The sequence below is a fragment of the Anopheles merus genome, chromosome X (genome assembly GCF_017562075.2).
Source record: "Anopheles merus strain MAF chromosome X, AmerM5.1, whole genome shotgun sequence".
NCBI lineage: Eukaryota > Metazoa > Arthropoda > Insecta > Diptera > Culicidae > Anopheles > Anopheles merus.
Window position 1 is genome coordinate 13,503,040 of NC_054081.1, and position 27,188 is coordinate 13,530,227.

Sequence of the window (27,188 nt, forward strand, 5' to 3'; positions counted from 1 at the left end):
ACACTGGTGGCGCGCGATCTTTTAATTGACGGGGAGGCTTTTCTTTCTTTCTTTCCCTTGTGGCGTTGCGTTCCGGTGTGGCTGGGTTAGGGTGGAGTGAAAGTTCGACCCCGACTGGATGCTATCTCATGAAGGTAAGGCGAGGGAATGAGGGAGGGAGGAGGCATTGGAGGAAGTAGGAGGACGGTTGATTTCTTGGAAAGGATGCTGCGCCCGGAGATTCTGTCCAATACTCCGGCTGCGCTGGGCAGATGGGAATTAAAATTAATTCGCGACGATGTCTACTTTTAGAGGTCACGGGAACCATTAGCTGTTCCTCACTCACCTGTCCCGATGGCGATGGTTTTCGAAGGGGATTTTTGTGTTTTTTTCAGTTATTTGGGAAATTGTCCAGACACGTTCACCAGATACGTATTAACAGCAACCAAGGAAACACTTTGCACACTGCGAAACACTGCACCTTAGTTCTGCACACCGAAAGGCACTGGGAGAGGAAGACGAACCTAAACAGCTGGTTCCTAAATATCTGCAGAGTTCATTTTGTTTTCTGTGGGTTTGAGAGTAGGCCTCTAGAATGCTGCTGGAAGTGTCCTGTGGCGGGTGTTGGCATGGCACCACCGTTTAATAATTCACTCGTGCCACTGCACAAGGGCTGTAGCTTATTCTGCAACCGTTCTTAAAACGAGACGAATCTTACACAACGTCCGATAAGGGGGCAACCTCTGTAGTCCACCAGCATCATGCCACAGCTGGAGCGCTGCTCTTGATGTGTTTTCAAGAACTGCAACAAATTCTACTACGATTGTGTGCGTGTTGGTATGTGTGTATTAGTCGTTGTGGCATGATTGTGTGTGTGGTCGGAAGTGTCAAATGCTGAAGTTTGGGGAAATAAATAAACTTTCGGCGAAAAAATAAAAAATGACAGGAAGTAAGCGCGCATGCAGGCCGTGGGTGTGAGGATTTGTTATCAATCCTGACGCGCTGCGTTTCTCTCACTCTCCTGCATGCCTGCTGCCTGCGCATCTATCTGCACGCGCTTTCTCTCCTTCTCTCTCGCTGTCGCTGTCGCTCTCGGTCTCATCTGCGGAGGACGAAATTATTGATTCTAGTCGAAAACCGTGTGCCGAACCAAACGGGGGACCGCTTGCAATGCAACGCCCGCATAGTTTTAAGCTAATTCTAATGAACCGCAGTAAGTACAGCCGTCCTGGCATGTGTGTGTGTGTGTGTGTGATTGTGTTTAGTGGAAAAAAGCGGTCTAAAATTCCTTTCCCCCATGCTCTCCAGCGGTCTACTCGCTCCTGCTGCTGGCATTCTCGCAGATCGTCCACACCACCAGCGCCCATCTGCGGGAGCTGTGCGAAAAGCGGGACATCTTCTTCGAGCCGTACCGGTGCCAGCTGGTCGACCTGGACCTGCTGGACGACCCCGTCCTCTACCTGCTGTACGACGTCAACCCGAGCGAGGGGTTCAACCTGCGCCGGGACGTGTACATCCGGCTGGCGGTGTTTGTCCAGTTTCTCCGGACGCAGCGCGGCTACCGGCGCACCCGGCTGGTGCTGCCGCCCTGGTCCAGCCTGGTGCACTGGCGCAGCGGCAACATCGACCAGCAGCAGCTGCTGTGGGGCAACTTTTTCGACCTGCCCAGCATGCGCCTGTACACGGACGTGCTCGATATGGACGAGTTTTTCGCCGAGTACGGGCGGCTGCACGGCCCCGGCGCGACCACCGTCGTGCTGGACGAGGTGTACAAGCTGAAGCACTTCGAGCAGATGTTCGAGAACGGCGTGTTCGTGGACAAGTTCGAGGAGCACGTCTGCCCGAAAGGCCACGACGGCGCGCTGGCGTACTTCGGGTACGGCAACTTTACGGCGGACGCGTTCACCTGCCTGCACTTCCAGGGCAGCGCGATGCTGCTGCACCGGCTGCTCGAGCGGTACCGGCCGGGGCGCCCGCACGCCACCCGCTACGTGCACGTGCTGAACGCGGAAATCGTGCTGCACGATCTGTGGGGCAACGTGGACTACTGGGAGGCACGGCGCTCGATGCGGTTCGCGCCGCCGCTGGTCGACGTGGCGACCCGGTTCCGTGCCGAGTACCTCAACTCGTCGGACCGAGCTGATCGGACGGTGCGCCCCGCCCGCTGGACGGACGAGCGAAGCCGGCCGCGGAAGGCGCGCGGCGGCGAGTACCTGTGCGCGCACCTCCGCCGGGCCGACTTCCTGTACGGGCGAGACAAAACGACGCCCACGGTCCAGTCGGCCGCACTGCAGATCCGGGCGAAGCTGCTCGAGCTCGGCCTGAAGACGGTCTTCGTCGCGTCCGACTGCACGCGGATGGAGTTTTACAACCTCAAGAACTACCTGAAGCGCTTCCGGGTGGTGCGGTTCGTGCCGGAAAGCTACGAGCAGCGGGCCGAGCTGAAGGACGGCGGCGTCGCGATCGTCGACCAGATCGTGTGCTCCCACGCCCGCTATTTCATCGGCACGTACGAGTCGACGTTCACCTACCGGATCTACGAGGAGCGGGAAATCATCGGCTTCCCGAAGGATCTGACCTTCAACACGTTCTGCAAGAGCGAGAAGGACATGAACTGCGAGAAGAACACGGTCTGGCCGATCGTGTACCATTAAGGCGGGGGAAGGGGTCGCTACTAGTCTGGGCTCGAATAAAGCGATGAGCGAGGTGATTTGTAACAACACGTCGTCCTTTTTGTTGATGCAAAAGCCACAATTCAATACGTACAAGAGAGGTACAAAGATGTAACAAGATCTTTATTCTGATTAATATCGTACTTAGGAAAAAATTTACTTAGGTAAAGACGCCTTGCACCTTCCTTAAACCTGATTACCCTTTACAAGCCCGACAGGTGTGCAAGAACGGTGAGGCAGCACACACACACACTGTTTGCCTTGGTTTTTGTTCTGATGTGTTTGCATTGCTCACTACTACTTAGTGCTGCAAAATGTTCTGACCATCACGAGACGATCACCACCGATAACAATGAACATATCCGTGGTAGCTTGATGCTCATTGCTAATACTCAATGAAAGTGCGTCATGACATACCGAACGCGACGTGCGAATGCTTGAGTCCGATGCAATACATTGACCGACAAGCTGAGCTCAATGCTGTCTGCAAACATAATCATGTCTTTTTTTCTCGCCGTGAACAGTGCTGCCAAATGCCACGGTTTAAGTCACCAACACTCATGACTGAAACGAAGTTCAATTTAGCTCACGTACACAACTGTGATGATCAGAGGCGAGATTCAAAGAGTTGGTGGACCAATCACATGCTTGGTGACATTTTTTGTAGCACTCAACTCTTGGTCACTCACCTGATCATATCATTTGCTCCCAATGATAATCACGACATTGTTGAAATATACTTGGCGCGTGGTCCAAAGCAACAAAATAAGCCTTCTTTCTCGCTCTGTCGGGTCAAACAGAACTCATTTTGTATCTTGGAACCACTGGCACGCGCCGCATATCTCCCATGATATTCGTGATGATCATCGACAGAAAATGTCGCGACCAAATCACTGAGCAAGAGCTGGAACCACACAATGACGCCAGGCATGTGATGGTCGCAACAACTATTTGAGTCTCACTTCTGATCATCACAGTAGAGCTCGTGACGCTGACATGATTTTGTTTCAGTCAGAATTTGTCATGACTATGTTAGAGACATTTTGCAGAACTGATCACAGTTAAAAAAGTTATGACTATCAGGATTTTCCAGGGGTTCTCATAGTTGTGGGACCTTTTTTGTCTCTTTCTTATGAGAAGTGAACTTCATACGTTGGAAATTGGACTCTATGGTATCTTTTTTAGACAGGTTCCTTGGAAACTCCTATTACATTTGTTCAACAAGAGTGCTGCAGAGTCCAATTCCCACTAGATTAAGTTCATTTAACGCAAGAAGGAGTCAATAAAGTGTCCCACAGCTATGAGAACTCTTGGAAAAACTCGTAGTGACTGACCAAGCGATGGTCGCAAAAAATGTCACGAAGCATGTATTGAGCACACCAACCTCTGATTATCACAATTGAGTACGTGACACTGACATAGATTTTGTTTTAGTCAGAATTTTTTTATGATATTGAGACAGTGAGATTTCACAGCACTGCTACTACTAAATACGGGAGGTGCGGAAATCAAAGTACACTTCAGCAAAAAGCGCACGGCAGCGGAGGACGATGCGGCACCGCCAGCGTTTTATGCACACCCACCCCACTCGCCTGGTAGGAACAAAAGGGGTGGAGTAGGGAGGAGGGGGCGGCTAGAGTTCGCTGGAGAAAAAGATCCGGCTGCGGGCTGCGGGACCCGGACCCGGCGACGGTCAGAAGTCTCCGACCGGCTGTGACGCGTTGTACTCGTTGTACCGGTCCAGGCTGAGCTCCTCCATCGCTGTTTCGCCCTCGGTCAGGAAGTGCGCCTCGACGTGCGCCTGAAAGTCGTCGAACGCCGTCTCGGGCCCGTACAGCGCGCCGCACATCGGGCAGGTCCGCTTCATCCCGCCCGCCCGCACCTTCTCCTGCAGCAGCAGGCTCATGCCGACCTTGCCGAACATGAGCGCGGACGGGCTGGGCTCGTCCCTGGCGGGCTGGGCGGGCGCCTTCGCCTTCCGGGGCGGCAGCTCACACTCCACCACCTCCACCATCACATCCTTCATCAGCTTTTCCGCTTCCGTGTGGGTACGGCTGTTTAGCTCTGCATGGGAGAGAAGGTTGTCCGAAAAACAAAGAAAGGCAATTTGTGGTAAGCGCAAAGCTCAATCTACTCATCCGCACACTACTACCTTGCGCAAACTGTTGGTAAAGGTCACGCATGAGCATTTGCTGCCGGGCGAGCTCGCGCTTAATGTCCAGCAGTCCGTCGGTGCAGCGGCTCAGGTCCGGGTTGGCCTCGAGGGCGGCCCGAAGCAGCTCCCCGTCGTCGTCCTGGCCGGCGTCCACGCCCGAGCTCTCCAGAAAGCCGCACGTGTTGAGCAGCGAAATGTCCTCCAGGTTGAGCGGCTCCTCGTCGGTGGAGCCGTCCCGGTGGGCCCGCTCCCGCAGCTTCGGATTCGGCGCGTGCTTGGTGAACGTGCGCGAGCGGATCAGATTCTGGGAAGGTTGCGAGGTTGATGTCCGTTGGTGCTGCTGCTGCTGCTGCTGCTGCTGTTGATTGACCGTGACCGTGAGTGTGGTGGAGGGACCGACGGTCACCTCGCCGAGATCCTTCACGATCAGCGAGAGCCGCCGCCAGAGCTGCCGGTTCTCCGTGTCGACCATCGCGATCTGTTCCGCCAGCTGCATCTTTTGGTGCGTCAGCTCGGCCACACTTTCGCGCAGCTGGCGCAGCTCGGTGTGGTTGGCCGGCCGGCTACTGTCGAGCTGCAGCTGCTCCGCCACGGTCGCTCTGGTTTGCAGCGACCGGAGCGAATCGTTCTCCTCCTCCAGCAGGGCGATTCGGCGCTGGAACGTTTGGCACCGCTCCTTCAGTGTTTGCAGGGCCGCCTGGAGGGCCTGCTGGGAGGTCGCCGCGTTCGGCTCCGCTGTGCTCATGGCTTGCTAGCTTCGCTACTGGTCTAATTCGACATTCGACCAGCTTGGATGGCCTTCGGGTTGAATGGTGGCTGGGTGCGTTGAATGTGTTGGATGTTTTCGTGATTGTGTTCGGGCGTCAGGAAGCAATACGGACGGACGAATGTAGAAGATTGCGAAGGGCAGGTACGATTACACCATGCAGGCACTGTGGGTGAGGGATGATTTCCAATAAAGACACACTTGGAAATAGTTGCCACTGATTGTGGATTTTCTTTTGTTTTCGCACTGATTTGTTGCTGCAAACACTTTCACCCAGGGCGAGAATAGGGCACAACAAAACCTTTCCCACAGTCAGCTGCCGTGACGTTTGCACACGTCAAACAGTATCTTTGTTTACATATAGGCTATATGAGAAAATTATACGATTTTGTACAAAATAGAAGACACAACCTTGCTGAACTTCTCGTTGAAAATTAAAAAAAAATATTTTTCATTTTTCTAAAGGCATAATTTGATATATTATATTTATAGCAACGAAAAGGTAAATGTAAGGGCAGACCCTCTACGTTACAGAGAAGCGTTACATGCGTTGGAGAAGCGTTACATGCCTTAGAATATTCCCAAGCAACATTTTTATTGCACTTTTGTCGTGTACGCGACCGATTCGTTGGGAGGTCTCGCTTCACTTGATCCAGCCTAAAGTGTATGGATATTAGGAGGTAAAGTGCATCAGAGCAAATTTACATTTCACGACTTGACATAACAATACTTCTTTTAGCAGACGGCAAACGACTTATGCATTCTAAAAATAGATGGTGCCACCAACTTTTTGCTGTTTGTGGGATACGCAACCAGTGGAGCTTCCTCGCTTGGAGGAGAGCTTTCTCATTCCCTCTGAACTTTTGCATTGAAATTATGCGTCGCTAGAACTAGAACAGCGAAACGATTGTTTAAATACTAAACTCCAATGTAAACCACCAGCACTGAAGCAAGTGAGATTTACAGGGTTTTCGAGGATTATATAGACATGTTCAGCGAGATGTAGATTTGCTCAGCCATATAATAGACTCTTTCAGCGAGATATAGATTCGTTCGAGCATATAATAGACTCTTTCAGCGAGATATAGAATTGTTCGCAAGTAGGCGTAGACATGTTAAGCGATTCTGTAGAGCTGTCAGTTGTTTTGTTTACACACTGTGCCGCAGGGTTCAATTTTTTCATTCTTAAAAGTCCTAAAAGAAGCTAATAATCATTCCCCAAGCTGTTTAATGCATGAATTAGTTAAAACAAACATATTTTTACGAAAATCGTTTGTTTACCTTCTGATGAGAATGATCCAAACTGCAGTCCAAGGGGTACGAAAGTGACAGCTCTACAGTATAACCGAACATGTCTACACCTACATCCGAACAATTCTATATCTCGCTGAAAGAGTCTATTATATGCCTGAACAAATCTATATCTCGCTGAAAGAGTCTATTATATGCCTGAACAAATCTACATCTCGCTGAACATGTCTATATAATCCTCGAAAAGCCTGTAAGTAATGGTCGTTGGTGTTGATACCCACGTATCTGACCACACGACCATTCATATAGATTTTTGCTCGGAAAGTTAGAAGGCAATATATGTCATGATTAAATGAAGCTGATTGAATGAAACACATTGCAAGAAAAGGACAGCAATATAATGATGAGTTGTAATATGCCATCTATTGAGCAAACCAATGAAGCTATGGCGCTTTCTTTTTTTTCTATAGATACTTGATTTTCCTGTCGTTTGAGCTAAATCTGTGGCGCTTGGGTCGGCACAAGGCGTAAGGGAAGACAGCGAACACCTTTCAACTGTTTAAATACTCTTTTAAATAAAAAAACACGAAATGGATAATTTGACGTTTCCATAACAGTGTTGTACACAAGAGTTATATGTGTAAACAATTTGCTAGATCGATCAAATTGCTCATCTACGATGATTAAATCAGGCGTTCGACAAAAATGCTGCTTGGGTTGAGATAAATAGGCGTTACGCGTAACGCTAACGTAACGTAGAGGGCTGAACCTACCCGCGAAAAAAACATGTTTGGTCATTTCCACACAAATCCACCCATATGGAACTTTTTTCACCGGACCAACCATGCGACCGTACAGCTGTCAACGGGCCAACGAAAAAAGGTAAACAAATCGGGCTCGTATTCTAAACAGCGAGGTAGCGGCTTGGTTGTGCATGGTTTAGTGGCGGAATCCTTTCGGAATCGGAACGCGGCACAACTCCACCCGGCACCTCGGTTCGGCAGCACCATGTCTCGGCTAATCAATCGACTGGCAAACACGCTGCGGACGCTCGAAAGCTACCTTTTCGGTGGCAATGGATTTCCGCCAGGTATGCCGCATCGCCCCGTTTCACACGCCCGTCCTTTACGTAACCCCAACCGCCGGGTTGTTTTCTTCCCGTTTGCAGGCGCCCTAGCACTGGTGCACGTGCACGACGGCTCACCACAGCCAGCCGCACCACGGGCAGCACCGTTCTCGCTGCGCGACCTGCTCGGCGATGGCATGCTGTGGGCGGTGCCGAAGCATCGCCGCACGGTCGAGAAGCGCCTCAAGCGCAAGTACGGTTCGCCCGAGTACAAGCTGAAAATACTGACGCCAAAGGTGCACCTGCGGACGTGCGCGACCTGCGGCAGCGACCAGGAAGTGGGCGTCCTGTGCCGTAAGTGGAAACATTCTTCATTTCTATTCCATTCCATTCCCTTTGCAAGGTAACCGGCCTTCCTCTAACGTTTGCTTCCACTTCGCTCTCCAACGCAGCCACGTGCTACAAGAAGGTGCGCACGGAAACGGAGCTGATGCAGGAGAAAATACAGTCCGAGCTCGGGCTCGAACCGGTCGACCGGGACGTGGTGGTGCTGTACGATCGCGAGCGGGACGAGCAGCCGGCCGAGTTTTGGCAGGGCAAGCGGATCGTCGAGATGGAGAAGCCGCGCCCGTCTTGGTTTAGCAAAAATTTGCTCCAGAAGTCGACGCAGCAGCAGCAGCAGTCCGAACCGGACGAGCTGAAACCGGGCCACGAAAAGCTGGGCTGAACTGGACGGGCCCCGGGTCAACCCTTGTGTTTAGCGGATTAAGGTTTTTGAATTAGCATTTGTTTGTTTTCGTTCTGGTAAAGAAAATAATACGGAACCTAGCCTAAACGAATAAAAGAACAGAATATGTTTCATTTCCCGGCATGAGGACCTGTTGTGTGGGGTTTGTTGAGCTACTTCGTACGCCGGTTTTGACAAATCGTTATCGGAGCAGCTGTCAAAGTGTGTGCGGTGGTTTTTCGTTGCAAAGGGGATGACGGGTTGCTTTCATAACACAAGCGAAGGGTGCATTGTTTCGCATCCCCACGCAAATATAATGGTTGAAGGTGCCGGCCAGAACAACCGTTGCAGTGAGTTGTTGATTTGAAAAGAAAAGATAAAAGGTACGCAAAGGTAAAGCAAATTTACGCAAACGGCACGAAATCAGTTGTTTGTTTACATCTCTTACAGCGCAGCAGCAGCATGCTCGCCGGCTACAGTTGTGCCCGTTCGGCACGGTGGACACTGCGAGCGTTGCTGCTCCCCTCGGTCCGGTCCCTGCACCGGACCGCACCGCGGCGCCACGAAGACGCCAACGAGGCGGCGACGGCCCAGCCGGCCTGCGTCACATTCTTCGGCCACTGGCCGGCAGCGGAACGGGCGACCTTTCTCGCCGATATGCGCGTGCTGGAGCGGTTCGTCGACGAGCCGGAGGAGCAGTCCCTGCTGGCCGAGATCGAACCGTACCTGAAGCGGCTGCGCTACGAGTTCGACCACTGGGACGACGCGATCCACGGGTACCGGGAGACGGAGCGCAAACACTGGTACCCGGCGAACCGGGCCATCCTCGACCGGGTGGTGGCCGTTGCCTTCGACGGTGCGGCCATGCCGTACGTGCACGTGCTCGATCTGGCGGAGGAGGGCGTCATCAAGCCACACGTCGACAGTGTGCGGGTAGGAAGTGGGACAGTGGGCAGGGGAGATTTGGACTAGTGATGATGAAGTGAAAGACGAAGATTACGTCGGAATCGATTCCGGCTAGCGCCAAAGTTTTCTAGAATCGATGCCGGATCAGTTTTCGGAATTGATTCTGAAATCGGAGTCGGCTCCGGAATTGGTTCCGCAATCGAAATCGGCTAGGGAAACGGAATTAACTCCGGAATCGGAATTGGACACGTAATCAGAATCGGCTTCGGAATCGGAATCGACATCGGAATCGGAATCGGCTCTAGAATCCTAATAGGCTCCGAAATCTGAATCAGTTTCGGCATCTCTATAAGAATAGGCGTTTGGGAGATTACCGGACTAATTTCGCTTCTGAATCTTCCTATTTCAATTCAAGAACTGATTCTCATTCCGGAACTAATTCCGATTACGGTTCCGGAACCTATTCCAATTCCGGAATCTGCTCCGTAATCGGGTAAGTCCGATTCCGAGCTTCCACCACTAATTTGGACCGTCCCAACCGGTATTTAAATTCCGCCCTTCCTTTTCACCCCTCCACCAGTACTGTGGCAACACGATCGCCGGCATCAGTCTGTTGTCCGACTCGGTAATGCGGCTGGTGCGCACCAACGACGAGGAGCAAACGAACGCAGAGTATAGGCAAATCTTTTCCCAGGAGCGGCACAACAAGTACTGGGCCGACATACTGCTGCCCCGCCGCTCGCTTTACGTGATGAGGTAAGAATGGACAAGAAGTAAACGGTGGTTTGTTATGGGTTTGTTTCCTTTCCCGTTGCAGACACACCGCCCGGTACAAGTTTACGCACGAGATTCTGCCCCGCAAGGAGTCGCTGTTTCGCGATGCGCTGATCCACAAGACGAGACGAATATCGATCATCTGTCGGAACGATCCGTAAGCCCCGCGGGTCGAATGGTCCGGATCCTAGCGTGTACCACGGTCGTGTGGTGTGAAAATAAATGGCTGTTGTACATTCAAATTCAATTTTCAGTTCGTGAAGTGCGCTTAAGTTTGGTTTAATAGCCATTGAACTTGCTTAGTAGGTAGGTGCGACCTGTATATTATGTAGGAAAAATATAGAAAATTTAAAATCACACAGGCAGACCTTGTACAATGTTCCGATGGTGTATGGATATCACTTGAAAACGTGGCATCAAACGAGCCAATTTTATAAAGAACAATCCGAGTCGAAATTAGGCTTACAGGCGTATTCTATTCGTGCAATCGAGATGTCTCGAAGTCGAGTTTAATAATTCTAAGGAAATCAGGTCTACTTTGCAACTAAACGGTTTCGAGGTTTCTATAGAAATGTGTCAAGTAGGCGAGTTTTAACCATGAAGGTTCGAAAGAACAAGCCAGTCGTTCTCGATATCAAAAACCTTGCGGGAAATGGGTCGTAAAAGATGTTTTGGCAGTTTTGAGGTATAATATTCCAGTTCCCTACTATGGAAAATTAAGTACTGATATGTGATAGAGATAATTATCGAAAATTATTTAAACGCCATTGAAACGCAATGTAATGGACCAAAGGTACAAAAAGGATAGTTCATTGAAATTACATTCAAATTCTGTTTACGTATTTTGAATGCATCTCCGAGAGTTGAGTCTGACAATGCCACGCCTATAGTGATTTCGGATGTCTGTCTCGATAGATTTTCCCCAACAAACGTGTTACAATCATTATTTTTTGTTAGGAAGAAATTTTCAACGCCATTTCCCTGATCGTTTCTGGAATTTTTCAAAAAATCTTTTGCGTATTGCAGAACTTTTAACTCATTTAAAAAAAATTTGGCAACATTCCGTAAAAGGTGTATATTTGTAAGCAGTTTGTGCAGTTTGTGCTTTGTGTCTGTACTGGTGGTGAGAGCTCGGAATCGGGTAGGTCCTTCGAGTTCTTGAATTGACATATGAAGTTCCAGAAGCGAAATTTGTCCGGGAATCTCCATAAGAATGGATCGTTTACAAGTAAATTTTGATTCTTTGCAGCTCTTAATACATCATTGGACCCAAACGCCTATTCTTATGGAAATGCCGAAACTAACGCCGATTTCGAAGTCGATTTTGATTCCCGAACCGATTTCGATTCCGGAGCCGATTCCGATTTCGGAGCCTATTCCTGAATCGATTCTAGAAAACATTCATCACTTATTCCATCACTAGTCTGTACGTCTCCTCCTGCAACAATCCTCTCTGTTGTAAGGCTACAGCTTAGCTTTGCTAGCCGTCTCCTGGGCAAATCTGTTCACTAACTTGTGCGCCTGGTCGTAGTACGGATTGGTCGATTCGCGGACTCGTGCCATCCACTGGGTTAGGTTTGGACGACCCTCGCACGGATCATAGCCAGCCATTCCTTAAAAAAATAGAAAATGGGAAATTACATCACAAGAGAATAAAAAAACAGGAATTTCTTTTTTCGCTCGGTTCTTACTCGGCTGCTCGATTTCGCAGGCCGCAAGCAGATCGGCCACGGTAATCTCGTCCCCCGCGATGAACCGAGCTCCCGACCCGAGATACTCGTGCTCGATAAAGTCCAGCGTGCCCTCCATCTGCCCCCGGTACTTTTCCGCCTGCTTCGGGTCGACCTTGGTGCCGAACATGCGCGGCCGCAGCCACACGTACTGGAAGTAGATCGCGCAGGTCGCGCGCGTATTGTGGTGCTGCCACTCGAGGTACTCGTCCACCAGGGCCTGGCGGCGCGAGTCGGCCGGATACCAGTGGTCCGGCACCTGGTACTCCCGGCACAGGTACCGGAAGATGGCCACACTTTCCGCCAGCTTGATCTGGCTGTCCGTAATGCAGGGCACCTTTTGGAAGCGATTGATCGCCTTAAACTCCTCGGTCAGATGCTCTCCTTGGGTGGGTTTGGGAAACGAAAACAAGGGAAAACGTAAGCAATTGAATGTGCCAGTGTGTCAAACTCGACATTGGCTTGTGCCCAGCCATACCTTTGCCCAGATTGATTGAACACTTTTCGTAGGGCAGTTTGGTTTTCTCGAGGAAAATCCAAAGCGCCCTCGAAGGCTGCGACATTAGGTCGTAGTAGTATTTTAGATTTCTCGACATGTTCGTGTTCTGCTAGCGACGGTAACGACAGCGACAACTCAAAGTCAAAACACAGACTGGCCCTTATGTTGACTCGTACAAGAAATACAAACTCATTGAGCAAAGTTCATCTACATAGCGGGCACAGGGATAGGTAGTGGGGATTTGTTTACGTGTGTGTATAAGTGTTATCGCACAGCATGCAGCAATAATTTGCGAGATAAACCCGCCGCCGGGAAAAACACTGCCTGGAGGTATGTGTTCGTGCATACACGCACATTCCGTTTTAGTATTAAACTAGGACTAGGACAGATGGTATTCTATAAAAAAGTGATACTAATCCTGTCACATTGGAAAGCATGGTTGTACTGGTCCTCTTGTAAGATAGGTATTTAAGTTTTTTTTTAAATATTATCGAAGATAAATGGGAAATGAAACGCATTTACCCATTAAACCACAATTAAAACCATCAACCCGTTCAATTTTGTACAACCGTTTCAGGATTAGTGATGGGAATAATGAAGTTTTCGTCGGAATCGATTTCGGCTAGCTCCGAAGTAGTCTGAAATCGATTCAAGATAGTAGGTTCGGAATTAATTTCCGGCTTCGATTCCGGTATTGGTTCTGAATCAGAATCGGCTTCGGAATGGGAATCGGCTCCAGAATCGGAATTGGCTTCGGAATCGGTTTCGGAATGGTTTCCGAAATCGGCTCCGGAAATGGTTCTGCACTCCGGAATCAGAATCGGTTTCGGAATCGAGATTGGAATCGGTTCCGGAATCAAAATCGGCTCCAGAATCAGAATGGGCTCCGAAATCAGAATCGGCTTCGAAATCGGAGTCAGTTTCGACATCTCAATAAGAATAGGCTTTGGGTCCAATGATTTATCCAAATTTATTCGTAAACAATCCATTCTCTTGGATATTTCCAGACCAATTTGGCTTCTAAAACTTCTAATTTCAATTAAAGAACTGATTCTCATTCCGAAGCTAATTCCATTGCTGGAATCAATTCTTATTCCGTTGTCGGAGCAAATCGCTATTTCTAGTTTGATTCCGATTGCGGAGCAGAATCTGATTCAGAAATTGGCTACGGATTCAGCTTTCGAATCGGTTCCGGAATTGATTGCCAACACGGAATCGGAATCGGGTAGGTCCAATTCCGAGCTCTCACCAATATTGGGGATGTATGTTCTAAACTAAAGCCACAATCTGCCATGTTCATTAAAAAGCGATTTTATTAGCGGCTTAATATCTTTCGATCACGATTGCCCAACAATAAATAATTAAAGCCTACACACCACCCTCCATCCCCCACCGTAACCGTTACTCCAAAATGCTCTCCTCCATCTGGACACCCGTCGGCAGCGTGATCGACAGCAAACTGAACTGGGGTTTGCTGGCGAGAAAATCACGATCCTCATCGTACCGGGTCTGGGTCCTGCGCTTGAGTCGGAACGTGTCCGCGGAACCGTCACTGTCCGTCGACTCGTCGTCCGTTTCACCGTTCGCGAAGGCTTTCCTCATGCTCTCCTCCAGTTCGGGCGGGCCCACCTCATCGGCCTCGGGCAGAACGATGCCCTTCCGCTTCATAGCCGCCCGTTCGCGCTCCCTAAACGACTGCTCGACCGGTACGAGCCGTTCGCGCAGCTGGCGCAGTATCGGCTGAAACTGCTTGCGCATCAGCCGCTTCGCGACCAGCTCGTCCTCCGCCTGCAGCTGTTCCAGCGTTGTGCCGGCTTCGCCCAACTCTTCGTCCCCCTCCGTACCGGTGTTGACGAAAAATTCATCCTGCCAGTCGAGCGCTGGGTTTTGCGCCAAGGCAAGCGGTTCGCCGAGCGTGTCCGCAAGGGGTACCGCGTCCAGCTCCTCCTCGCCCGACGCACCAGTCGTCTGCTCCTCGGGCGCGTTGTTGAGCAGCTTCTTGACCGTAATTAGCAACCGTTCGCATTCGTCGGTGCGGGTGAGAAGGTAGGATTGCATCGTGGCCAGCTGGGAGGCAGCCTCCTCGAGCTGCTGCCGATCGGATGTCGAGGTGGTGTTGGCGACCGACTGCACTGCCTTGTCCAACGCCAGCATGTGGTTTACGTTCGCCGCCAGCTTGACCGTCAGCTCGAGCGATTGGTGCTTCAGTGCCGCCAGCTCCTTGGCGGTCGGTTCCTTTGCCTTGCCCAGCTGCCGGAAGCAATCAGCTTGTGATACACTGTTTAGCCTGAGCTGTCGCGTAAGATCCTCCGCTCGGCGTGTAAGGCAGACGGTGAGACGATTGCATTCCGGTCGTATTTCCGCTAACGCCGTACCGCTCGCCATTGCCAGCGACAGTCGCAGCAGGCAGTGTGACTGCATGTACAGGAAAATATTGTACAATTGCTAAAAAGGAAAAAGGAAATTGGCAACCATGTGCCGATTAGCAACGTTTGTTCTCAAACAATCGCACAGTAAATTTGTACTACCTTAGCATTGCTATGATTGGTGGCCGTTTGCTTAAATATTTCGCATTCTTCAAACGACTCCAGCGGGTCGTACGCATCGCCGTACTCTTCCCGCAGCTCGGTTCGCTCTTCCAACACTTTCACACTGTCGTACAGCTCGTAGATCGCTTTGGTGCAGCTTTCCATGCACGTCTCCAGTAGCTCATTTTCGGTGGTACTGCAACAAAAAAAGCGGCAAAATAGAATTTTGCTTTCAATCTTGCTCTTCATTCTTCTACTGCCTTGCTTAGAAGATGCTTACCCGCGCCTTACCGAGCTGATCCGTTCGTTGCCGTAGATTACCTCGTTTATGAATATAAGCATTCGCTTTGCGGCCGTATCATACTGTTCGATCGCCCGTAGCAGGTTGGTAATCGTGCCGAGGTCACGATAGTAATGCAGCTTCTCGTACGCGACTGCACCGAGCAGCAGGACGGTGCCGCTCACGACAGAGGCTGCCACAATCGGCCTTGCATGGGAACGGGCGAATCTGTAAACAAAACACAGCTCATTGTCCGTCCGTCCCCGTGGCTAGGGCTTTGCATCGATTCAATAATTACCGCGTGGAAGCCGCTACGGCCCCAATGCATCCCGCACAAACCGCTTTCAAGGGCACTCGGGTGGTAGTGGTGGTGGTCCGGTCAGCACTCGGGGCAAGGCGAAAGCACACCTCGGCCACCTCCAGATGATCCACCAGCAGCCGCTTCGAAGTAAGAATCTCCAGTATGCATCTCGTCTCGTTGCCGGACCGTTTGGGAAGCCAGTTCATTGCCGCGGACAATACGAAAAACCGCTCCAAAATTGGTATCCGCTACCAGGTATGCCGGCAGTTTGGGTTTGTTTACATCGGTGCTATGCTGACACTCAGAGTGACCAGAAATACCGATTTATCTGCATTCCTGCCGATTTTTTATTTGCCTATCGATTCACAGATGAGCGCCCTCAAACTATCGATTTTTAATTTTTACCTACCGAAAATCACATATTTTTTCAAAATACTGAACACGACATCTTAAAACCATTTCTACAATCATTTTAGGCATTAAGGGATTTCACGAATAACGTCAGACGTGCAATTACGTCGTAGGACGGAAAAAATCGATATTATCTTTTAATATAATTGTGTAGGATTAGTAAAACGAATCTGAAATATATGTTTTATTATCATAATCGCAATATAAATCTAAACAGCTTTAGTACAGCATGTTCGTAAAAATCGCATCCTATGGAACGCTGCCACCTCCTGAAGCGGCCGCGGGGAACTCCGAGGATCGCTTCGAATCCTTCGTACAATTTCCTGATCGACACTTCCGAAAGGCCTACATTTGTGTGACTGGTAAAGCGAGAATTACAGCTCGCGTGAAATGAAACGTGTAATTTTAAGTTTTTCTGCTATATTTCATTAAATATCAATTACAATATGACTTATCGCACACCAAAAGAAAGGATATTTAATGAAACATGTTAAAAAAAATAATCAAATGTAATATTTAATTAAATATAGCAAAAAAAACAAAATTTCAAACGATCTTTTTGACTCGAGCTATAATCTAGGCATGAGAACTTGATCTTATTGATCTCCTTGGAATACATATTACATTTTCCCCACTTATCCCCCACCTCCCCACATAACGCTTCTTTTAAAATTAGTATCAAATTTGTAAACCTACCGGAAACTACCGAGAAAAGCTGAAGCTCCTACCGACAACTACCGAGAAAATTTTGGTGATCCTACCGACAACCGCCAAAATAATCTGGCCACACTGCTGGCACAGCTGTGTCAACGTGACAAATGGTTGTGTGCTGCCATAAAATCGTACAGTACTGTAGCATCAATGTGCACTGTAAATAAATAAAAGGTTTTTCTTTTTTTAATTGAACAAAATAAAGAATTTTAATTAGTTCTGAGTGGAATGAATATTAGAAACAAAGTCAAAATTCATTCGTTTCACACGAGATTGTGTTGATGTGTGCACCAAAAACATTGCTCCACATTTATGCGACCGATTGAAACTGACCGTTGCTCACAAATGCTTTGCTTCGTTTTAGATCCATGTGATGATTTAAAAATTATTTTTGATCGATCGTTAATGTAAAAAAACTTACCAAACATACTAGGAAAATGCACTGGTAAGATAATACGAAAAATGTTTAATTTTGCACAAAGAAGCAAATGAAAAACAAACGCAACTCCATTTTATAGCACAGCCCGCTGTCATAACACACTGACAGCTCCGCTTGATGGATCCACCCTAGTGGAGCCGTCTCGACAGCAGAAGCAACAGCAGCGGTAGCAGCAGACAGCAAGCGAAGAAAAATAATAAAGCGAACTGGCTGTGTAGGTCGTGTCTGGCAATAAGGAAGCTTCCAAAACTGCCAAGAGTGAGAAAAAGCGAGACAGAAACAGGGGGCGCGCGCGTTGCAGCACACACTTCCGAGGACACATAACACACACGCAGAGAGAGAGAGGTGCAACAGAGGTGATCTTTGTAGGGCTGTGGTGTTTTTTTTGTTGCTTGCTGTTGTTGGTGTTGTGGTTTGTTGTTGCCTTTCTCCCAGCGCCGCGTTACAAAATCTGTCGCCGTCCGCGAGTTTGGGTGTCGAGTCTGGCGTTGCTCTGCCCCGTGTTGTTTACCCCGCAGCCGCAGCCCCCAACAAAACGGTGCAGTGTGCAGTGCGTGTGTGTCAGTGTGTGTGTGAGTGTGCGCTTGTGTCTGTGCGTGCAGCGGAGAGGTTGTGCGGCCTGTGATCCAGCAATTTAACCTCGTTTTATGCGCATCGAGTGAAACAACAACAAAAAAAGCGGTCCGTCTGGCTTGCTGGCTCACCAAGCGATGCCATTGGTGTCTGGTGGGCGGTGGGCGGAAGCTGGTGGGAAGCAACGCGAAGCTTGAAACGCGACTCCGCGACTGCACCGGACGCCCTGGACGCCCTGCTACCGATCATCTCGGCGTAATGCTGCTGCAGCTGCTGCTCGCGACAGGATTAGAAACGCATTAGAACCCCTCCCTCCACCCGAAGAGGAGGCTTTCAGGAGAGGGAAGGAAGGTCCGAGCGGTGGCAGTGAGGAAGTAAAGGGGCAGCCCAACAGTGCACCCGTGACGAAGGATGCAGCAATAATCTAATACACACAGTATTTTTGCGCGTGTACCAGGCTGCACGAAACACTTCCATCGACACAGACGTTGACACATACATACACACACACACTCAAACACACTCCCAGAAGTACGCAGCAGGTGTAATTTAGAAAAAAGCGAAGGGGAAGCAGGGAAACCAGCAGTGCCACCGGAGGGCTTTCGACGCGGCAGCAAAAACAAAACAACAAAATGCGTCGTTTAATGCACTTTTTGTTTTACTTCTCCCGTAAGTATGCCTGCCTTCGATGTTGCACACCACCGATGGTTCACGATGATACTAATGCTACCCTTTTTCCGTCTTTCCTCGGGCGCCACCGTTTCCAGTGCTGATCGTAATAAAAGGTTCGCTCAGCCGGGCCCGGTTGGCCGAGAGCAGCCTGAAGTGCGTCTCGTACCAGTGCAAGGACGGCGAGTGCAAGGAGGGCATCGATGTGTGCGAGGAGGCCGAGCCCGACCGGCCCGTGGGCTGCTTCGTCGTCTGGACGACGAACAACGTTACCAGTAAGTTTTGCGGAAGACTTGACGCAACGCGTGGGACAGCGTGCGCCTTGCCCAACCATTCGGTGGCTTAGCTGTGAGGTTTCGTACCGTTTGGTCAGCAGAAAATCACGTAAAAAGCGTAGAAATTCCTTAAGGATTAGCGTAAAACCGCGTGACACTCCACTAAACTACACTAAATGCGAGGGGCTACTTGGGCTGTGCCCGATTATCATAGTCAGGCTTATTCTACCCTTGCAATTGAATTCAGTCTCCACATCGAGTTGAGTGTTGCTAAGGAAATCAGGGTACAACGAAACTATCCCGCTTCAAATTGAGAATTTCAAGCATACCATAGAAATGTGCCAAGTAGACGATTTGAAAGCTTCTACGCCCAGAGATGTTAATTTGATGGCCCGCGAGGTCTTTTGGTTTAACCCGCGACCGCTTGAGCCAACATTTATTTGTAGTAGCATTTCTGCTTCTACAGTACATGTCAGTCAATTCCGGACTCTATGAAATATGAAGAGATTTTCAACTTCGCAGGTTTCACTATGAATTGTTAGATCATCGATCGTTTTTTTCCTACCTTCTCTCTATGCATGTATGCATAAAACAGACAAAAAAATGCAAAAAGTGTTGTAGTCATAGAAGGAAAATCAAACATGGTTATTTTGGTGAAACTAAGCTTTCAATTCCGCACAATAGCAGCAACAAATATTTTAGCAACAATTTTAGTTTAGCAACAAATATTTGATGAACAATTTAAAAAAAAAACAACTCACGGTTAAGGTTCAATCTCAAACAAAATCGTGAATGTCTTACTCATATGTACGAAGTTTTAGAACATTTTTTTTATTAAGCCATAATTTAAGACTCTTGGCGACCAATTAAGCAATTTCTATTAGAAAAAGACTTGTACAAATATTAACAAAATTACTCAACACAACAGGAATTAAAAACGTAGGCTTTCACACTTTTTTGGCATAATGTTCTGGAACAAAAAACTGCAAAACATTCAGCAATCAGATGAAATCAGATGTCAGCACAAACAAATGTTACCTACGATAGAATCGCAACGATCGCAGGATTTCCATCATGTTTGTTTAAACAGTTTAGAGAGGCTGTGGTTCCAGCGGAGTTCTTTCACCTGTAAGATTTCCATCAGACATCCTATCAAGAATAGTTTGATTAGATTAACTACAGAATGGTTTATGATTCTGATTTTGGTCGCCATAAAGAATGAACATTTCTTTGGAGATTGGCAGGAAAGGAATAACAGGTACTAAGTACTTGTATAACACCTTGCACTCCTCTGTAAAAAGAAGATCTGAACTGGACTGAACGGCCTGTTGTAATTTACTTTAGACAGCATCAAATGTAAGAATTAGCTACTTAGCTACCAGCTCAAAAATATTGATCATCAAAATGATACCAATATCAACTTTTCTTTACAAAATTTACTGCTCTGCAGTGGACCTAACGCGTTAGTCATGGCCAGAATTTTGCACATTATTTTTGCGTACTGAATCTTGTTAGTTTCAATAACATTATGCAAAAAATGGGAAAGTTCAGAGGCCTATGACCAATTTTTGAAAATAATCTCATCAATAAAGTCATCTGCGAAAGCTGGTCTGATTCGATTCGACGCCAATGTACTGCAAGTTCAGCTGCCCGTCTCGATTGATTTTCGCTACCAGACCTCTAAAACAAAAAGCATATTTTAAAGAGTAAAGACGCAAAAGTATTACGACAACAAAAAAGTCCAGAAATCATAAACAGCCAACAAGGCACCAAAATATGTACAGATGGGCGCAGAATTAAAAACCACTGTGGAGTGGAGTATATATAGAACTAAACCCAATAGAAACAAGAACTATAGCAAAGAAAATTAAACACCCTATATCCATCTGCACCACGGAAATGTACCCATTGGCACAACATTACAAACAGCAATCAGTAAAAAAGAAAAAGGACTACATAATTTTCACAGACAGCAAAGCGGCATGTATGATACTACAAGCTGCTAAAGATGAATTGTACGTAGATGAAATCACCAATACAATAGTGTACAAGCTAGAGCTAACCCAAAGCAAAATTCAATGGATACCTAGTCATGTAGGGATACACGGGAATGAAATAGCTAACAAACTAGCCAAGGAGGGAACAAAATTAGAGTCAGTGATGCCCTATCGATACATCAACAAAAAGCCCAAACCGATGTTAATCGTTGGTACACAGAAATGAGCCAATCAAAAGGGGAAAACATCTATAGGTTCCAAACCACATTGGACAAAAAACAGTGGAACCACAAACTAAAAATCCCACCAGGAAGTATAAAAATGTTAAATCGACTTATCGCTGGGCACGATTATAGTAATTTCAGGCTACATAAAATGAAGATAATGGACAGAGGCACATGCAGCACGTGCAACGAACCTGACACCTGGGGCACACAGAGTTTTTACCTGCCAGAAAGATTCCGCAGAAAGAAAAAAAAGCAAACAGAAATAAACGAACCAAAGTTCTTCAGAACCCAGGCTTCCATGGAAAGGAGATAACAACACTAATAATAGCTATAAAATTCAGAAAGGAAAAGAGAATCTCTTTCTAAAACGATCAATTTAAACAAAGCCAGCCTAACAACAAGGAACCCAACACGAAATAGTAAACAGCACAATCTCAACACAAACAAACAAAAAAGCGAATACAAACAGGTGTTGTAAAAAGAAAAGTATCAAAACAACTACAAATAGACAAATCAGCATCAACTACAAATAAGGATAAATGGCCTAAGTTGCCGGTCCTAAACCAATTCAGGTTGGACGGTCACATTCCAAGAATGGAATAGTAAGGAGAAGGCCCAGGAAACTGGATTCCCCTACCGAACCGTGATATAACCTCTCACACAAAGAAGAAGAAGAAGAAGAAGAAGAAGAAGAAGAAGAGTAAAAGAATAGAATAAGCCTAACTTCACCCCAAAATCATTTTGCATAGCTGTTCTCTTCTAGAAAAAGAGCTACCTGGTACTAAAACAGCAAGAATTATTTTAATTATTTGCCTTTAAGCTGTTTTAATCTGTTGCCAAAAGAATGCAGAATTGACATACTAAATTTGAAACAGAAAAGAGAAACAAAACCATGAATTGAGATCGCTGTAGGACAAATTGTGATCATATACAGTTTGTTAAATTGGTAGAATTTCATACAAACGAATCTAAAGGAGACTTTCATTTGAAGTTCTTGGCAGTTTCGCACCAAAAACAAGGTCAAAGGGAATGCTTAGTTTTATCTTTCTCGCATCTTAAAGTTATCTAAACTCTAAACATAAAATTACTATATATTCAACCCACACAATTTGCGGTCAGCGGGAAAGAGAGAGATTTTTGCCAGCTTCTCCAAACGTTTGGATAAGGTAGAAGTGCTTAGGGGTGTATCGAAAGGTTCCTTCTTCAAAGAAGATTCCCGTATACGAGGTCGTTCGTTTTGAGTACACTTTTCTCAAATGCAACCGCCCCAACCAAATAATCCCCGCGTTTCGTACCCATTCCAGACGAGGTAAACGTAACGCTGAAAGGATGCTTCACGAACCCGACCGAATGCAACAACACCGAGTGCATCGACACGACGACGTACGCGAAGAAAAACCTCAACTACTGTTGCTGCCGGGGCAGCATGTGCAACCGGGAGCACAAGTGGATCCCGGAGGCGACCAAAGCGCCCGAGATGATGCACACGGTCGACCATGAGTCGAGCTTCTGGCTGATCTTTATCATCGGGATCGGGTCCTCGCTTGTCGCGATGGTTGCCATCACGATCGTGTACGTGACGCACAAGAAGCAGGCAATGTTTAACGAAATTCCAACGGTATGTACCTGTTTTCCTGCTGCGCCTTCTTGAGATCAAGTCATCAAATGCTGTGTTTTTTTTTCTCCAGGTCGAGCCCGATATTTCCAACTCGTCCACCAACATATCGCACCGTCCGATCGATCTGAAGGACATTAAGGCGCGCGGCCGGTTCGGTGTGGTGTGGAGGGCGCAGCTCGGCAACCAGGAGGTGGCCGTGAAGATCTTCCCCATGCAGGAGCGCCAGTCGTGGATCACGGAGCAGGACATTTTCAAGGTAGGAGGAGCGGGTAGATGATGCATCGCGCCAACCGCAACACAATGCTAACGGTGTACGATACGATCCCACTGTAGCTTCCCCGGATGAACCATCCCAACATACTGGAGTTTATCGGGTGCGAGAAGCGAAGCGATATGGCCAGCACCGACTTCTGGCTGATCACGGCGTACTGCGAGAACGGCTCGCTGTGCGACTTCCTCAAGGCGCACACGGTCAGCTGGACCGAGCTGTGCAAGATCGCGACGACGATGGCGCGCGGCCTGACGCACCTGCACGAGGAGATCCAGAGCAGCCGCACCGACGGGCTGAAGCCGTCGATCGCCCACCGGGACTTCAAGAGCAAGAACGTCCTGCTGAAGGCGGACCTGACCGCCTGCATCGCCGACTTTGGGCTAGCGCTTGTCTTCACGCCCGGTAAGCTAACCGCAACACCGCAACACCGGCAAGCGCGAAAGCCGTCCACTAACTTGGTCCCATTCTCTCCCCCTTTGCACGCACAGGAAAGTCTTGCGGTGATACGCACGGACAGGTCGGTACGCGCCGCTACATGGCACCGGAGGTGCTGGAGGGTGCGATCAACTTCACGCGCGACGCCTTCCTGCGCATCGACGTGTACGCGTGCGGGCTGGTGCTGTGGGAGCTGGTGTCCCGCTGCACCGTGCACGGCGGCCCGGTCGACGAGTACCGGCTACCGTTCGAGGCGGAGCTCGGTCCCCATCCGACGCTGGAAGAGATGCAGGACAATGTGGTGACGAAAAAGCTGCGCCCGCGCATATTCGACCCGTGGCGCCATCATCCGGTAGGAGCTTCACCCCACCCCCCGGCAAATGTGTTGTTCCATTTAATTATTGCGTCTTTTTGTTACCTTTTTTTCGTTTCATTCGCGCTACTCACGCCAACTCACGCAGGGACTGGTTGCAATCTGCGAAACGATGGAAGACTGCTGGGATCACGATGCCGAGGCGCGGCTATCGTCTTCCTGCGTGCTCGAGCGGCTGTCCCAGTACGCCCGGTTTCCCACCCGGCAGTACTTTGTCGCCACCAACACCACGAACGAGCTGCCGGCCAAACTGGCAACCGAAAGCCTTTAACACGAGTCGTGCGCCCGCGGCAGGCATACGAGCGCGATCGCAATTGCGCCCAAAAAACTATAATAAGCGATAACGAGAGGCGCGCGTTGTATTACACATTTATCAACTCTTCAGCTGGTTTGTGGTGGACTGTGTGGGGGCGCCTAGAAGGAAATGCTTTGAGACAAATATGCACACACACACACACACACACACACACACACACCACACACACCACACACACACACACACACACACACACACACACACACACACACACACACACACACACACACACACACACACACACACACACACACACACACACACACACACACAACACACACACACAACATACACACACAAACACACACACACACACACACACACACACACACACAGCGACTGAAGAGAATTTCTGCGAGTATGGGGACAGAGGACGATTGTTTTTTTAGCCTTAATGATGTATGTGTGTGTGTGTGTGTGTGTGTAGCGGTACATATGATGTGAACAGTTAGGGGAGGAGAATGATGACGACCACGTGTGCAACGCATGATAGCACATATCAGATTATGTTAATGTCTACTCTAAAAATGCAACCTTTTATAAACACACATACACACGCATACACCCATACATCCAAACGACGTAATAATGGTGGTACAATTGTAGCAAACGGATATTTAAGCGAAGCTTCCTGACAGTTCTTGTATTTTTTTTTTTACAAACATTAAAGTATAACCATCCTAGCATACGCGGGAGGAAAATCTTTCGCCGTTTGCAAAATCTGTTTTTTTGTTTTGTTTTTAGCCCTCCCGCTTGAAGGCGTGATCCAGCGCACATCTTTTCAACAAGTACCTCTGTGTTTGCCACAGCACACAGCTTGTCTGCTGCAAATCACGCCATTACGCTCATTATTTTAACAAACTATTAACAACACTGTAACAACACTTTTTTTTGGGGTGGTTTTAGACTAAACTGTGTAAAACACGTGTTAGGGAGAAGCAGCAGTGAAGAGAGGAAAACCGACTGGTTGCCGATTGGCTGCTAATGCGCGTGGCTTTGTGCTTGTCTGGTACGTTTAGTACTAAACGCGCACCCTTTTGAAACACACGATGTGTGTATATGTGTATGATTTGTATGATTTTGTTTAGTGCTTATGGATAGATTCCCTCCCACATCCCCTCATTTTTATTTTGGTTCACTTCTGAGCTTTAATCCACCGATAACACATTGATTCGATTGTCAAAACAAGTTCAAACTATTATTATTATTATTACTACTATTACTACTACTACTACTACTACTACTACTACTACTACGTCTACTATTATATTATTATTTTATAAGAGAACCAGCTCGTTAGGAGGAGGGCCCCCATCACAACACTAGCTAGCGGACTGGGGAGGAAACATGTGATGGGGACGGTAGGGAGCGGGAGGGGGGGGATAACGCCTGTATGGTGTACCCTGCTGCAGTTGTCGAACAAGAAATTAACGTCCACACGAAAGTGAGTCGCGCGAGTGAGGTTTAGCGGTAAGAATGTGCAGGCAAGGTAGGAGAGCGGCAGGCGCCATAATAAAGTTTGTCCCTTGGGGGGGTGTTGTATCGTGTGAGGAAATTTTTCATCTTTTTTCTGTTCGTTTTTTGGTTTGGTACGAATGTGTGTTTCTTTTATAATTTGTTTTACAACGAGCTTTTGAGCATGTTTAGTAATTTTTTTTGTACAAATCTGTTTCTTTCATTTGCCAAAATCACCCCCAGAAACGATCGTTACATTCATGTCTTTTTGGTTTTTGTTTGTTTGTTTTTTATCGTAAGGTTTCGGAGAGGTCTCTTTTAAATCTCTTGCCTAGCGAACTGAAAACACAGCACTGAACAAGACTAAGAAAAAAGAAGGATAAAATCTGAAACATTGTAAACTGCCCGATTTTGTAATAATACAAAATATATAATGTATTGCAAATACAGAATAGCGAGTGTTTTTCTTCTTTCTTTCTTAATAATTTGTGAATGTAATGTAATGTTTGTTTGTTTTTTTTTTCGAATTGTTTGCTTTTAAAAGTGATTAACACGTGAGCTAACTAGTGGTAGAAGCTTGGAATCTGATTCCGTGTTCGGAATCAATTCCGGAGCTGATTCCGATGCTGGAATCAGAATCGGAATCGACCTGGGAAGCGCAATTTGCTCCGAAAACGGAATCAGAATTGACACCAGTTTTGGAATTAGGTCAGCAATGGGAATCAGTTCTTGAATCGAAATAAGAAGTTTCAGAATCAGTCTGGTAATCTCCATGAGAATTGATCGTTTACATTGGCGGCTATCAATACGTAACATTATTGGACCCAAACGCTTATTCTTATGGATATGTCGAGACTAACTCCGATTTAGAAGCCGATTCTGATTTCGGAGCCTATTAGGATTCCAGAGCCGATTTCGATTCCGGACCCAATTTGAAACCCAATTATGATTCCGGAGCTAATTCCGCAGGCAATTCCGGAGCTGATTCCGATCCCGAAACCGATTTCGGAGACTATTACGATTCCGGAACCAATTCCGATTCCGAAACCGATTCTTATTGCGGATTGATTCCGATTCCGGAGTCGATTTCGATTCTGAAACCTATTCTAATTCTTAAGCCGATTCCGGTGCCGATTTCGAAACCGAAGCCGATTCTGGTTCAAATGCCGAAGCCTATTCCGGAATCGATTCCGAACGTACTATCCGGGAACGATACCAGAAAACTTTGGAGCTATCCGAAAACCGATTCCAACGAAATCTTCATTTTTCCCATTACTAGAGTGAACGTGTAATGTGAAGGGTCATGAACTTGATCATTAGTTCTAGGAGTTTATCATGGCTATATATTTAGTATATATGGTGTGCAAGTGTGTTGTAGACAGGGGTCTGAGGCAAGGTAACGAACTCTCCGGGCTGCTTTTCAAAACCACCCTGGAAGGTGTCATTCAAACCGCGGGGCTAGACAACGACATCTGTGGCACGATCTTCTACGGGTCTCTCCAATTTCTTGGCTTCGCGGATGATATCGACATCATCGGCAGGACAACAGCGTGTATGAGGGGTACACTAGACTTAAACGCGAAGCAGCAAGAATTGGATTAAGAATCAATGCGGCGAAGACGAAGTACCTGCTTGCCGGAGACTCATACCATCTGGGAGGCAGTGTATTAGTTGACGGCGACAATCTCGAGGTTCTACTAGAAGATAGAAGTGTTATGCTAGCTTACTACCGGTATTATTTTGAACAACAACACCTGGAATCGTGCATACTATGGCCTTCACTG

The 27,188-nt window shown here is 47.9% G+C and overlaps 7 protein-coding genes across 10 annotated transcripts; 4 read left to right on the plus strand and 3 right to left on the minus strand.

Moving 5' to 3' along the window:
* The first annotated feature begins 24 nt into the window (after positions 1-24).
* Positions 25-2,701, plus strand: LOC121591485 (GDP-fucose protein O-fucosyltransferase 2). 2 transcript variants are annotated; one of them, XM_041912157.1, is made up of 2 exons: positions 25-134; positions 1,288-2,701. In XM_041912157.1, exons 1-2 carry the CDS (start codon positions 119-121, stop codon positions 2,631-2,633), a joined length of 1,362 nt encoding a protein of 453 aa, XP_041768091.1. In that variant the 5' UTR covers positions 25-118; the 3' UTR covers positions 2,634-2,701. The 2 variants fall into 2 exon arrangements, with proteins under 2 accessions (XP_041768091.1, XP_041768005.1); XM_041912071.1 differs by lacking the exon at positions 25-134 and adding an exon at positions 155-1,192.
* Positions 64-8,760, plus strand: LOC121591638 (39S ribosomal protein L32, mitochondrial). 2 transcript variants are annotated; one of them, XM_041912508.1, is made up of 5 exons: positions 64-134; positions 6,065-6,074; positions 7,682-7,913; positions 7,992-8,243; positions 8,342-8,760. In XM_041912508.1, the coding sequence occupies exons 3-5, from the start codon at positions 7,832-7,834 to the stop codon at positions 8,614-8,616; spliced, it is 609 nt and encodes a 202-aa protein (XP_041768442.1). In that variant the 5' UTR covers positions 64-134; positions 6,065-6,074; positions 7,682-7,831; the 3' UTR covers positions 8,617-8,760. The 2 variants fall into 2 exon arrangements, with proteins under 2 accessions (XP_041768442.1, XP_041768346.1); XM_041912412.1 differs by lacking the exon at positions 6,065-6,074 and having other exon boundaries at positions 114-134.
* LOC121591571 (protein spindle-F) lies at positions 2,754-5,911 on the minus strand. Its single transcript, XM_041912290.1, has 2 exons — positions 4,804-5,911; positions 2,754-4,715 (listed from the first exon to the last, which is right to left on the minus strand). The coding sequence occupies exons 1-2, from the start codon at positions 5,549-5,551 to the stop codon at positions 4,345-4,347; spliced, it is 1,119 nt and encodes a 372-aa protein (XP_041768224.1). The 5' UTR covers positions 5,552-5,911; the 3' UTR covers positions 2,754-4,344.
* A 99-nt stretch (positions 8,761-8,859) lies between the features above and the next one.
* LOC121591736 (alpha-ketoglutarate-dependent dioxygenase alkB homolog 7, mitochondrial) lies at positions 8,860-10,653 on the plus strand. 2 transcript variants are annotated; one of them, XM_041912646.1, is made up of 4 exons: positions 8,860-8,999; positions 9,067-9,549; positions 10,103-10,278; positions 10,340-10,653. In XM_041912646.1, the coding sequence occupies exons 2-4, from the start codon at positions 9,079-9,081 to the stop codon at positions 10,455-10,457; spliced, it is 765 nt and encodes a 254-aa protein (XP_041768580.1). In that variant the 5' UTR covers positions 8,860-8,999; positions 9,067-9,078; the 3' UTR covers positions 10,458-10,653. The 2 variants fall into 2 exon arrangements, with proteins under 2 accessions (XP_041768580.1, XP_041768670.1); XM_041912736.1 differs by having other exon boundaries at positions 9,072-9,549.
* A 703-nt stretch (positions 10,654-11,356) lies between these two features.
* Positions 11,357-12,704, minus strand: LOC121597015 (glutathione S-transferase theta-1). Its single transcript, XM_041922473.1, has 3 exons — positions 12,505-12,704; positions 11,988-12,410; positions 11,357-11,909 (listed from the first exon to the last, which is right to left on the minus strand). Exons 1-3 carry the CDS (start codon positions 12,620-12,622, stop codon positions 11,761-11,763), a joined length of 690 nt encoding a protein of 229 aa, XP_041778407.1. The 5' UTR covers positions 12,623-12,704; the 3' UTR covers positions 11,357-11,760.
* A 1,116-nt stretch (positions 12,705-13,820) lies between these two features.
* Positions 13,821-17,268, minus strand: LOC121592486. The gene is made up of 6 exons (XM_041913975.1): positions 17,178-17,268; positions 16,742-16,913; positions 15,632-16,039; positions 15,334-15,561; positions 15,054-15,249; positions 13,821-14,970 (listed from the first exon to the last, which is right to left on the minus strand). Exons 3-6 carry the CDS (start codon positions 15,838-15,840, stop codon positions 13,927-13,929), a joined length of 1,677 nt encoding a protein of 558 aa, XP_041769909.1. The 5' UTR covers positions 15,841-16,039; positions 16,742-16,913; positions 17,178-17,268; the 3' UTR covers positions 13,821-13,926.
* Positions 17,269-17,371: 103 nt separating this feature from the next.
* LOC121592492 (activin receptor type-2A) lies at positions 17,372-24,151 on the plus strand. Its single transcript, XM_041913989.1, has 7 exons — positions 17,372-18,437; positions 18,536-18,712; positions 22,241-22,554; positions 22,625-22,810; positions 22,888-23,227; positions 23,314-23,612; positions 23,722-24,151. Exons 1-7 carry the CDS (start codon positions 18,401-18,403, stop codon positions 23,902-23,904), a joined length of 1,536 nt encoding a protein of 511 aa, XP_041769923.1. The 5' UTR covers positions 17,372-18,400; the 3' UTR covers positions 23,905-24,151.
* The last annotated feature ends 3,037 nt before the right edge of the window (positions 24,152-27,188 follow it).

What these genes read in the sequence shown, in the direction of transcription:
- LOC121591638 (XM_041912412.1), top strand. An exon ending in TGGCAATGGATTTCCGCCAG is followed by an intron (nt 7,914 to 7,991) that starts GTATGCCGCATC and finishes TCCCGTTTGCAG; the next exon opens with GCGCCCTAGCACTGGTGCAC. An exon ending in GGAAGTGGGCGTCCTGTGCC is followed by an intron (nt 8,244 to 8,341) that starts GTAAGTGGAAAC and finishes TCTCCAACGCAG; the next exon opens with CCACGTGCTACAAGAAGGTG.
- LOC121591485 (XM_041912071.1), top strand. Translation starts at nt 1,150, where the DNA reads ATGCAACGCCCGCATAGTTTTAAGCTAATTCTAATGAACCGCA. An exon ending in GCTAATTCTAATGAACCGCA is followed by an intron (nt 1,193 to 1,287) that starts GTAAGTACAGCC and finishes CATGCTCTCCAG; the next exon opens with CGGTCTACTCGCTCCTGCTG.
- LOC121591571 (XM_041912290.1), bottom strand. Translation starts at nt 5,551, where the DNA reads ATGAGCACAGCGGAGCCGAACGCGGCGACCTCCCAGCAGGCCCTCCAG. An exon ending in TTACCAACAGTTTGCGCAAG is followed by an intron (nt 4,716 to 4,803) that starts GTAGTAGTGTGC and finishes TCTCCCATGCAG; the next exon opens with AGCTAAACAGCCGTACCCAC.
- LOC121591736 (XM_041912646.1), top strand. Translation starts at nt 9,079, where the DNA reads ATGCTCGCCGGCTACAGTTGTGCCCGTTCGGCACGGTGGACACTGCGA. An exon ending in CACACGTCGACAGTGTGCGG is followed by an intron (nt 9,550 to 10,102) that starts GTAGGAAGTGGG and finishes CCCCTCCACCAG; the next exon opens with TACTGTGGCAACACGATCGC. An exon ending in CGCTCGCTTTACGTGATGAG is followed by an intron (nt 10,279 to 10,339) that starts GTAAGAATGGAC and finishes TTCCCGTTGCAG; the next exon opens with ACACACCGCCCGGTACAAGT.
- LOC121597015 (XM_041922473.1), bottom strand. Translation starts at nt 12,622, where the DNA reads ATGTCGAGAAATCTAAAATACTACTACGACCTAATGTCGCAGCCTTCG. An exon ending in TTCAATCAATCTGGGCAAAG is followed by an intron (nt 12,411 to 12,504) that starts GTATGGCTGGGC and finishes AACCCACCCAAG; the next exon opens with GAGAGCATCTGACCGAGGAG. An exon ending in CTGCGAAATCGAGCAGCCGA is followed by an intron (nt 11,910 to 11,987) that starts GTAAGAACCGAG and finishes TATTTTTTTAAG; the next exon opens with GAATGGCTGGCTATGATCCG.
- LOC121592486 (XM_041913975.1), bottom strand. Translation starts at nt 15,840, where the DNA reads ATGAACTGGCTTCCCAAACGGTCCGGCAACGAGACGAGATGCATACTG. An exon ending in ATCAGCTCGGTAAGGCGCGG is followed by an intron (nt 15,250 to 15,333) that starts GTAAGCATCTTC and finishes TTTTTGTTGCAG; the next exon opens with TACCACCGAAAATGAGCTAC. An exon ending in CCAATCATAGCAATGCTAAG is followed by an intron (nt 14,971 to 15,053) that starts GTAGTACAAATT and finishes TTTCCTTTTTAG; the next exon opens with CAATTGTACAATATTTTCCT.
- LOC121592492 (XM_041913989.1), top strand. Translation starts at nt 18,401, where the DNA reads ATGCGTCGTTTAATGCACTTTTTGTTTTACTTCTCCC. An exon ending in TGTTTAACGAAATTCCAACG is followed by an intron (nt 22,555 to 22,624) that starts GTATGTACCTGT and finishes TTTTTTCTCCAG; the next exon opens with GTCGAGCCCGATATTTCCAA. An exon ending in ACCCGTGGCGCCATCATCCG is followed by an intron (nt 23,613 to 23,721) that starts GTAGGAGCTTCA and finishes CAACTCACGCAG; the next exon opens with GGACTGGTTGCAATCTGCGA.